This window comes from Chrysochloris asiatica, unplaced genomic scaffold (genome assembly GCF_000296735.1).
Source record: "Chrysochloris asiatica unplaced genomic scaffold, ChrAsi1.0 scaffold00122, whole genome shotgun sequence".
Taxonomy (NCBI): domain Eukaryota; kingdom Metazoa; phylum Chordata; class Mammalia; order Afrosoricida; family Chrysochloridae; genus Chrysochloris; species Chrysochloris asiatica.
This window is the reverse complement of record NW_006408640.1, coordinates 6,221,455-6,233,401: the sequence shown is the minus strand read 5'-3', so window position 1 is coordinate 6,233,401 and position 11,947 is coordinate 6,221,455. Positions and strand designations below refer to the sequence as shown.

At 40.6% G+C, this 11,947-nt stretch overlaps 1 protein-coding gene across 2 annotated transcripts in view; it reads left to right on the top strand.

Annotated features, from left to right (window-relative positions):
* The window catches only part of PTPRM (protein tyrosine phosphatase, receptor type, M), an 840,546-nt gene that overhangs the window by 810,947 nt on the left and 17,652 nt on the right, over window positions 1–11,947 (top strand). For both annotated transcript variants that reach the window (XM_006868703.1, XM_006868702.1), the window contains 2 exons: window positions 3,285–3,448; window positions 11,168–11,303. In XM_006868703.1, coding sequence (XP_006868765.1) covers window positions 3,285–3,448; window positions 11,168–11,303 — 300 coding nt within the window. The remainder of the gene's footprint in view (window positions 1–3,284; window positions 3,449–11,167; window positions 11,304–11,947) is intronic.

Here is an 11,947-nt window from a genome sequence, read left to right as displayed (position 1 = left end):
CGACTCGACGGCACTTAACAACAACAACAACAGTACATATTTTAAGTCCTCTTCATTTTCAGCAAGCAAGGTTGTATCATCTGCATATTGCAGTTGCTAATGAGTCTTCCTCCAATTTTGATGTCACATTTTTCGTCATATAACCCAGCTTCTTGTATTATTTGCTCAGCATACATATTGAATAAATAGGGTGAAAGAATACAACCCTGACACACACCTCTCCTAATTTTAAACCATTCTGTGTTCCCTTGCTCTATTCAAACATCTGCCTCTTGGTCTATGTACAGATTCCTGGTGAGTACAATTGAGTGTTCCAGAATACTCATGCTTCACAATGTTGTCCATAGCTTGTCATGATCCACACAATTGAAAGTTGTCAATAAAGCACATGTAAACATTTTTATAGTCTCTGCTTTTACCCTAGATCTATCTGAAGTTAGCAATGATATCCCTTGTTCAATGTCCTCTTCTTAATCCAGCTTGAACCTCTGGAAGTTCTCTGTCAATGTATGGTTGCACCTGTTTTTTTAATTATAGTCAGCAAACTTTTACTTGCATGTGATATTAATTATATTGTCCTATGATTTCCAAATTCCTTTGAGTCACCTCTCTTTGGAATGGGCACAAATAGGATCTATTCCAGTCAGTTGCACAGGTAGCTGTAGTTCCAATTTCTTGGCATAGATGAGTGAGTGCCTCCAGTGCTGCTTCAGTTTTTTGGAAGATTTCAGTTTGTTTTCCATCAATTCTCATTGCCTTGTCCTTTGCCAATGCCTTTGATGCACCTTGGACATCTTCTTTCAGTATCATTGGTTCTTGATTATATGCCACCATCTCTTTCTACAGACGTAGTCAATCTGATTTCTGAAAATTCCATCTGGTGATATCCATGTGTATAACTAACTATACATTATGTCGTTTATAAAAGGTATTTGCAATGAAGAAGTCATTGGTCTTGCAAAATTCTATCATGTGATCTCCAGCATTGTTTCTGTCACCAAGTTCATATTTTCCAACTATTGATTCTTCTCTTTGTTTCCAACCTTTGCATTCCAATCACCAGTAATTATCAATACATCTTGATTGCATGTTTAATCAATTTCAGACTGAAGAAGTTCATAGAATTCTTCAATTTCATCATCACTGACATGTTGGTGTATAAATTTGAATAATAGTTGTACTAACTAGTCTTCCTTGTAGGCGTATGGATGTTATCCTATCATAGACAGCATTGTACTTCAAGACAAACTTGATATGTTCTTTTTGATGATGGATGTGATGCCATTCCTCTTCAATTTTCCATTCTTGGCATAGTAAACCATGTGACTGTCAGATTCAAAATGGCCAATACCAGTCCATTTCAACTCACTAATGCCTAGGATATCGGTGTTTATGCAGTCCATTTCATTTTTGACCATTTCCAATTTTCCTAGATTCATACTTTGCACATTCCATGCTCTGATTATTAATGGATATTTACAACTGTTTGTCTTCATTTTGAGTTGTGCCCCATCAGCAAATGAAGATCTTGAGGGCTTTACTCCATTCATGTCATCAGGATCAACTCTACTTTGAGGAGACAGCTCTTTTCCAGTCATATTTTGAGTGCCTTCCAACCTGAGGGCACTATATCTGACAAAATTCTGGTTTCAATATTCTATATTCTGGTGTTGACAGTGTGCCACTGCTATTCATAAGGTTTTCAATGACTAAATATTTGGAAATAGTCCGTCTCTCCTTCTTTCTAGTTTGTCTTTGTCTGGAAGTTCAGCTGGAACTTGTCCAACGTGGGTGACCTTGCTGGTATTTAAAATATCCATGGCACAGCTTCCAGAATCAAAGTAACATTCAAACCACTATGACAAACTGACAGACCAGTAGTGGAATTCATACATACACAGGTTTATTCCAAACAAAACGTATTTAAGCATGTCTCTGTAATCAGTGGATGGCTTCAGACAAATATCTCAATAATACACTTGTCTTAGTCTCCTTAGGATACTATCAAGATAATGAAAATTAGTTTTGGAATAAGTTGTAAACTGAAACAAGTCTTAGATTTACCGATGCAATCTAGAGAGCAAGGTCCAATCAAAATAGTGGCTTTGTAGGGGATCTACTGGGCCAGTTAAATTTAAGGCAGAGAAGTCAGCTCAGAAGGTTATGTTTGGGGAATTCCTAAGGAATAATCTTGATAGATTTTCTTGAAGGGCACAGGGTGATTACAGAGGCTTATTAGAAGTTTTAAGAAAACTGCATGGGTGAGAAAAGGACAGGAAAGCTGCACTAAAGAATTTTTTTGTTGTTTTTCCACCACAACAATGCACCTGTTCGTTCTTCACAGGTAATAAGGACTGTCCTTCAAGAATTTCATGGGGAAACCTTAAACCACCTACCCTACAGCCCTGATCTTTCCCTTTCAGTCTTCTTTGTGTTCCCAAACTCCAAAAATATTAAAACGAACACTCTTGAGTCCTTTAAGGATGCCAAAACTACCATTTTGATAAGCTATAACATAAAGAATATAAAGGAAGGGTTACAGAGATGGAAACATTTCCCACAGAAGTCCACAGACCTAGATGGAGGATATGTTGAGATGTAACAGCTTCACATTTTGATATTTTTGTTTAATAAAGGTCTCTCTGATTTTATAGCAATGCTTTTTCATTTACCCTAGTATTGTGTAGCATAACAGTTATGAGTTTGACTGCTAATCTCAATGTTAGCAGTGCAAAACTACCAGCGGTTCCGTAGGCGTAAGGTAAGGCTTTCTGCTCCTGTAAAGATTTACAGCCTTGGAAACTCTACACAAGGCCTGTGTGGGTCAGAACTGACTCCACGGCACATAACCACCAGCAGCACCAGTATTCATGGGTACAGAACTGTTTCCCTGCCCACACCTGTTAGCTTGCAGATCTACCTCCATAGTCATTATCTTTACTTTACCTGCAATTAAAGCAAACCCAGTATGCCACGTAAAGCACAGTATGTACAGATGCTGCTTGTGTTATTTTCCACTTGGCTTTTGCAACATAGTTAAGTGGTCTGATTCACTCTTATTTTTCTGACCTGTCGTTTAAAGCACCTGGTTTTTATAACAGCTTGAGATTAAAAATCATAACTCTTCAGGATAGATGCTAGCTTCATTATTTAGAGGTAGTATTCTCTCTTAATAATGCTCTGCTTTGACAAGAAGATCAAGTAAGGGGAATCAGCCCACTGGAATTCAATAAAGTAAATGCCATTTTCTTTGCACTCTCTGATTGTTGCCTGCCTCTCCACAGCCCCAAGATGGATATCGAATGGTACAGCAGTTCCAGTTCCTGGGCTGGCCAATGTACAGGGACACACCGGTGTCGAAGCGCTCCTTCCTGAAGCTCATCCGCCAGGTGGACAAGTGGCAGGACGAGTACAATGGAGGGGAAGGCCGCACGGTGGTGCACTGCCTGTAAGTCCTGATGAGCCCACTCCAACCTCCTGTTCATCCTTTTAATTCACAGCAAATGGAGAGAAATAAGTAGGTCTGGGTGGAAGGAGATCATGAGTTAGTTAGGATCTGTCCACTCACTGAGGGCTTAATTTGCTTTGCCGAAAACAAGATAGGCACATTTTACATTTGCACGCTGTCTCACAGCCATCAAAACAAGCACTGAGCCTATGACTGGGACCCCAATCATTTTGGGTGGGATCCTTCCAGTTCCTGAAAACTGTTAGGCTTTCAGAAATGTTGCAAGCTGGTTGTCAAAGTGCTGGTAGTTTGAAATCACCTGGTTGGGCGGGGAGGAGTATTACCCACTGTCACAAGTCAATCCTGTCTCATAGGAGCCATACATAGGGTGGTGGAGACTCCGGGTCCACACTGGAGCAGATTGCCTCATCTTTCTTGAAGAGCAGCTGGTGCAGTTAGCAGTCCAATGCCTAACCCACAGTGCCACTAGGACTCCTTATGTACACCACAGAATTCAGCAAATGCACCATGTCAGTCCCCTGCTCCAGATGGTTTATCAGCAAACGACCTAGAAAGTCTACTAGAAGTCACGTCAGAGGTTTCAAAGGAGCTTTGAAACTTTGGGGGTTTCAAAAATAACTTTTTGTCTGAGCATGTGGGGGAATTTGGTTAGAGCAGTAGTTGTGGTTGTATGCCACCAAGTTGATTCCAACTCATTCAGACCCTGTGAGGCTGTAAATCTGTACGGGAGCAGAAAACCTCATCTTTCTCCTGTGGAACAGCTGGTAGATTCAAACTACTGACCTTTCCGTTAGCGGCCCAGTTTGTAATCCACATGCTACCAAAGCTCCAAAAGTGTGATCTGCAGGCCAGCAGTGTTATCATCACCTGGAATGCTCTGACCTTCTGAAACCCTATACAGGGTCACTATGAATGGGAATGACTCAGTGGCACTGGGCATTCTGGGAGTGGGCCCTCAACCCTCCAGGTGACTCTGATGCTCTAAAACTAGAAAATAGCTCTTACAATTAGTAGTTCTCAACCTGTTTGAAACATTTGAGTTTTTAAAAACAGAACAAAAAATCATGTCCTGGACACACTCAAACCAATTAAATCAATACCTCTGGTGGGGCTGACCAGTATTTTCTCTTTAACTCCCACATTATTGCAGTGTGCTGCCAAAGCTGGGAGCCACTGAATGTAGATTGTCATATGTTTCAAAGCACGTTCACCTGCATTTCCTCATTGGCGGTAACATGTAGCTAATCAACCAGCTGGAAGGGGCTGAATGGAACAGGCAATTAAACAGTCATGGCAGTTAGGGAAGATGTTCAGAGAATTTGTGGAAACTTAGAGCATAAGCGTATGTCGCTTTTCATTGGAGTATCATTAGCAGCACATAGTTACGATCTCTCCCAACTGAATGGGGAGAAGACATTTCACTGGGAGCAGACAACACTAGTGAAGATTGCAGACTTGGCTAAGGGCATGGCCTTCCCTCTTTAGGATGCCTTTATCTCAGGCAGTACCGCCCCTGTCCAGCTCCCAGGGCTCCAGGAAGCCACCCCAATCCTGCCTGCTCCTTTCTCTCTGCTTTGCCTCTCACCCAAATCAAAGTTGGGCAGTGTCTCATTCTGCAGGAAACCAGTATTACATTGGAAGCATCTTATCAACCTTGTCCTCAACCAGAGGTTCAGCTGTTCGTCCTCTAGAAAGTTGCTTTATTACTCCCATCCACGCTTGGTCTCCTCTGTCTTCTCATGGCCCCAGTGCATCACAGATCTCTTTGCCCCAAAGAAGGCACGGATAGTTTACATCCTCACTTGTATTTATCCAAATCTATGTAACCTCTCGTCAAAATAAAAGAACATCACCACACTAACTTGACACAATCCCAGCAAGGAAAACAGATATTTCAGAGTTTCTATTTTGATCTTCTGGGTTTGTTTTGTCTTGTTTGAGTTATTTTTAAGCCCATCCAAGTCTGGAATTCCCAGCACCTAGTGTTAGGATGGCAATGTGTCTTTCTTTTCAGAGCAGCAACAGGGCAAGTGCTTTTAGCCAAGGCTTACAGTCTAGTGGAGGAGCTTGAGATACCAAAGTCAGGTCTTTCCAAGGCTCCCTTCCAAGAGACAGCTATGACCCTAGAACAGAAACGCTTGCGTAGCTAATCCATTTGCTATAGAAGACAAGGAGCTAGTTTTCAACTGTACTGGGCTGGCGTGGACATCTGCTGTTTCAGCTCTCCCACCTATCCAGCAAGCCTTCTCAGTAAGAGAACATTGACTTTCCTTTGGGGAACCCTTCTCCTACTTTAATGTCCTTGTGGTTCCCAAACCTCCTACTTCCTCTTTATATTAAGGGTGGACTTATGACCCATACCTGGTTAGAATATTTATTTTTGTTTAAATTTATAAATCTTAAAGGTAAGTGTTTTTTTGTTGTTGTTTTGCTTTGTTTTTTGCTCTGAGAAACAAAGTTTGTTGCTGGTAGTGCACGATGCTTTGAATCACTACTGTTAATTTCCTGGTCTTCTGAGTTCAGCCATCACATTCAGCATATTGTAGTGCCACCTGCTGGCTGTGGGTTGAGTACCTGCCCGTAGACACAAACATCAGTTGCTATGTTTGTTTACCTTGCTATTCAAGGTAAACCAATAGTTGATGATTATTTTCTTGTGCATATCTGCCATCTAATATAACTAACCAGAAGAAATGATCAATTAAAATGTTCATGAAAATAATGGATGCAGATAATGATCTTTGACAAGCTTCAGAAGAAACATGGTGTGTCACTAGTGCAAGGATAGAAAATCGATCAGTGGAGCAGAGGAGAAAATCCAGGAGCACTCCTTAGAGTGACTTATTTATAAGAACCAGCCCAGCCAATGGAGGCAGCAGGGAAGAGACTGTTGGGAACATTTGCTCTGCCTCCTGACACCAAATACAGAAGTCAAGTCCAGATGGAGCCTATACCAAAATGTGCAGAGAAAAACAGCAAAGCTTCATGAAGAAAACTTGGCAGAAAATCTTCATAACCATAAGCTGATCAAAGATTTGTTCAATAGAACATAGCTCTCCATCCATAAAGGAAAATACACTGTCAGAGCGACTCTGTACAGGGCTTCCAAGGCTGTGACTCTCTGCAGGAGCAAAAAGCCTCATCTTCCTCCTGTGGAGTGGCTGCTGGATTCGAACTACAGACCTTTCAGTTAGCTGCCCAATGGGTAACCCATTCTACTACCAGGGCCTCTTGTTGATAAGCTAGACTTTATCCAAATGAAACACTTTTATTTATCAAAAGATAGAGTGGAATACATTTTTCATGATATAACACCTATCTGACAAAAAACTTAAGGTCAGAAAGTCTATGAACTGTGCGTGAGTCAATAGGAGAAAGACCGAAAACCTTATTCTTTAAAATGGACACAAAACTTGACAGTTACTTCATTTAAAAAGAATATCCAAAGAGTGAAGAAATATAGGAAGAGTATTCACCATCTTTAGTTTTCAGGAAAATACTCACTGATTCCAGGATTGCATACCATGACATATTCAGCAGAATGACTGGAAATTAAAAAACAGGTAGACAAATATAAGAATACCAACTGTTAGTGAGGATGTAGCATAAGCAGAACTCCCACCCACTCTCATACGGAGTGAACTTTAGACTTGTCTGACAGCATCTACTAAAGCATAATACACACTTACTCTGATGGAGTTCTCTGTTCCGAGACGTACACGTCTGCACCACAAGACATGTCTGTGTATAGTAGCTTTACTCATAATGCCTGAAAACTGGAAGCCACTCACATCATCACCAGCTAAATTATACAGCAGTATAGCGTAGTGGTTACAAATCCGGCTGCTAACCTCAAAGCCGGCAGTTTGAAACTACCAGCTGTTCCGTGGGAGAAAGATGAGGCTTTCTGCTCCCGTAAAGATTTACAGCCTCAGAAACCCTCCGCAGGGTCACTACGGGTCGGAACCGACTCCACAGTACTTAACAGCAGCAGCAGCAGCAGCATATTCATTCAGTTAGGAGGCCTGGTGTGGCACTGTAGAATAAGTGCAGAACCACAAAGGTTGACAGTTCAAACTCACCAGCCGCTCCCTTGGAATCCCTACATAGGGTCGTTATGAGTCAGAACCGATTCAACAACACTTAACAGCAAACAACAACAAATATCCATTCATTGTGACACTGTAGAATAAGCACTGAACTACAAACCTCAAGGCCTAAGGTTCAAACCTACTATCTGCTCCTCAGAAACCCTTTACAGGGTCGCTGTGAGTCTGAGTCAACTGGACGGCACTTATCAACAACAATAACATATTCATTCAGTGAACTTCTGCTACTGATGCAACAACATAGTTTATGCTCACATAGATACTATTGATTAAAAGAAGCAAAGCTCAAAAGGATTTATACTGTGTGATTCCATTTATACAAAATTCAAAAGCAGGCTAGCAATGAGAACAGAAATTACCTGTAACAGTGGTGATGGTTTTGATAGTGCTGACACATATGGATGATGGTCACATGGTATGCACATGCATGAAAATGAACTGAGATATAAGCTTACCATTTGTAGACTCTATTGTAGACATATTACACCTTATTTTGAAAGGTGATTTGGCACTCTAAAATGGATCCAGAAAATGCCATGATCAATCTTAAAATAACAAAAGGAGGGACAACCAGGTATTTTGTGCCTGCCTCCTAATGAAAGCATCCTTGTCAATCATTCAATCCCAAATCCCTATCAAGACCTGAGGCTAACTATCAGTTTACAGAAAGCATAGGTTAGAAAGGAACATGACAAATGATACCACAAAGATAGAGTGAATGAGAAAAACTCAGGATGCAGGTATATCTATAGGACAAATGACTCAATTTTCTCAACAAATTGCCAGGAAAAAGGAGGAAGAAAACTCTACAGATTCAAATATTTTGCAAGACTTGCTAAGCAAATGCAGTGTATAGAGCTGAATAAAGCAACTGTAAGAACATGGCTGAAGCAACCTGGGAAACTTGAACGCTAACTAGAGCCTTGATGATATTAAAACAGTGTTTATTTATTTTAGGCATGATAATGACATTGTAGTTGTTTGAAAATGGAATAAAATAAACTAATAGGAGCCTATAGATCCATGGAGACGTGGTTTATTTTGTAGTTGGTGCAGGAAAAACACAGGATGAACCTGGGACATCTCATGGTTACAGAAAGTAAGGAAGTGCTCAAAAAGGAAGTGGGCCTATCAAAGGAATGCAGGAACCTAACAGAAGGAGCTCCTAATGGTCCAACTGGGAACAATACGAGCAACAAAATAAATATTGGTTCTCTCCGTTATTAACTCATAGAAGAAAATTAATGTCTTTAAGTCCATTCCAATGTAAGTAATATTTGTATTATATAAATGTAAAAACTATTTTGAATAGGGCAAAGGAGACAGCTGTTTCTTTATTATTGTGTTTTTCATATTTAAATATTTCAGAAGTTTCATAATCCTGTAATCACATACAGTAAATATTAAACATACAGTATTCTCAGAGATTAATCAAATGCCACAAGGCATTTCAAATATTTAAAATATACATAATAAGTTCAATGAATATTTCTGGATACTCAAGTAGAAGAAAAAGAGGAAAATTATAGTTCTAAAATACTGTTCCAAGAAGTACACAGAAATAAAGCAATCTATTGTGGATGTCTATGAATATCAGAAACAGCTCTATTCTTGATATTGTGTCCTTTAGCTATAAAGAACATTTTTAAAAACACTTTATGAAGAAAGTTTATGCAGTTTTCCATAATTCATAGAACATTGCTGAGTGACATTGGCTACAACCTCTGCAGCGTGTCAGCATTCTCCCCATTCCCAGTGTCTGCATTCCCTGCCCCTTCCTGCCTTCACACCTTTGCTTTGGGGTACAGGTTGCCGTTGTAGTCCCATATACTTGTCCCATATTCTAAGAAGCACATTCTCATGGGTGTTAGAGTTTATTTTATAGGCCAGTCTGTTACTTGGTAGAGAGGTGGCCTCTAGGAGTGACTTCAGTTCCATGTTAGAAGGGTGACTTAGAATGATAGTCTCAGGGTTCCTTCAGTCTCTCTATCAACCCATAAGTATGGTCTTTTTATTAATTTGAATTTTGTTCTACATTTTTCACCCATTCTATAGAGGGCCTTCTATTGCAGTTCCAATCAGATAAGTGGGTAGTATTAATAAGCAAGTACCATATAGTTCTTCTGATCTCAAGTTACCGGAAACTGGTCTAATGGCTTCCTTCACTCTCCTTTGCTCCAGGCGAGAAGAGACCAATAGTTGTGTCTTAGATGGCTGCTCACAAGCTTTTAAGACCCTCAATACCACTCACCAAACTATGATATAAGACATAAGCTGTATGAACTAAGTTATACCAATTGATCTAGATGTCCTGAGACTATGGGAAGAGCTGTTTCTTACAGAAAAATGTCAACAAATAAATGTCAAAGGAAAGAGGAAACTAGAGAATTACCATTAGGCAATTGTGGTGAAAATTGTTGCAAACAAGGTTCACCAGTGGATGTTCAAATTATTGGGTGGAGAAACAAGATACTTGCAGACCACCAATGAGTCTTTCCCAAGAGAGAAAGATGGTAACTTTACAGAGGAATAATCTGGCAGACACCATTTTAGCACATGAACAAGGTTATCATCACTAGTAATAAGACAGAGCTCTGGTAGCGTAGTGGTTACAAATCAGGCTGCGAACCTTAAGGTCAGTGGTTCGAAACTACCAGCCGCTCCGCTAGAGAAAGATGAGGCTTTCTACTCCCGTAAGGATTTACACCCTCGGAAACCCTGTACAGGGTCGCTATGGGTCGGAACTGACTCGACGGCACTTAACAACAACAACAATAAATGTCATGATCCCTTAATCAATGTCTTCTGAAGACCTTGCAATACCACTTCTGTGATATTCTTGCCAAAAATACATAAGCTGATTCCAGTCATGAGAAAGAGCAGACAAACCCAAATAAAGACACACTCCACAAAATAGCTGATCAATACCCTTCAAATGTGTCAAGGGCAAGAAAGACAAGGAATTGCTGAGACAGTCACAAATTGGAGGAGAGCAACCAGACATGACAAATAAATACAATGTGGGATCCTGGTTTGGATCCAGGGCCAGAAAAAAGACATTGGTGGAAAAACTGGTGACATTTGACTAACATCTGTCATTTCATTGGTAGTAGGAGAATTGCACCAATGTTTATTTCATGGCTTTGATAATGTCGTCATTGCTGTTGTTGTTGTTGTTAAGTGCCATCAAGTTGATTCCGAATCATAGCGACCCTGTATAGGGTTTCCAAGGAGCAGCTGGTAAGCTTGAACCACCAACCTTGAAGTTCAACTGACTTTGCAGTCTGGTGCATTAGCCCACAGCATCACACCAGGACTTTGATACTGTAGTGTCGTTATTTCAGATGTTAGCATTAGAGATAGCAAGGTACTGTCTGCTAAGGCCATTGCAGAGATGATGAAGGAGAGCATGCTGGGTTCTCAGCTGGATACAGATGAACTGTAGGCCAAATGCTGTGGCAGATTGGCTCCTTTGCCTCACCTGCCTCAGATGCCCGCATCATTACCAACTACTTGAGTTTAGCTGGCACGTTTCTGTGGCTTGAGTGAGAACAAAAGTCAAGAAACCATTTTATTTCTTTTATGACAGAAACGGCGGAGGTCGCAGTGGGACGTTCTGTGCAATCAGCATTGTCTGTGAGATGCTGCGGCACCAGAGGGCGGTCGACGTCTTCCACGCAGTGAAGACACTGAGGAACAATAAGCCCAACATGGTGGATCTTCTGGTAGGAGCATGCCTTTCTGTAACTAGAGCATCTCCCTGTGAGCCTGCAGCAGATGCCAGTGTTCAGTCAGGTCTGCTGGGAAACGAAATCTCAACAGTATAATGTAATCTCTACATTTGTGAAGGGTTTCATCTGCTCCCTCTGTCTGATTTTTTCACAAGGAGATTTTGCCTCAACTTGTTTGAAATGTAGAAGTAGTTGAAACTCACAAGTGCACATCCTTATTAATTTCCCCTCCTGGCAGTGCCTTCCACGTGGCTAAGCACTTAGTCTTCCTAGAGAAGAAATAATCATAGCAAAATGTGATGCCAGATTTCCAAATTATACATTTTATAAATAGCTTAATCACCTAATATTTATCAAAGCTGTGAATTTTAGTTTGACATCCAGAATATTGCACTTAATTATGGTGGCCATATCTGAGAGAAGGATTAAAGGAGTCGAGAAACAAAGGATGCTGTGCAATTATTTTCTGAGAGTATTGCATGAAGTCTCCTTTTTTGTAAAGCTGTTGAAATGCCAACCACTGTGACTCAAGAATAGTAGAAGAGCTTAAAGGAGGAAGCTTTTACATGAGGTTTTTGTACTTCTCTGTTAGGAGAGAAAGGATCTACAGAAAACTGCCGGACGAATCCCAGGGTTGT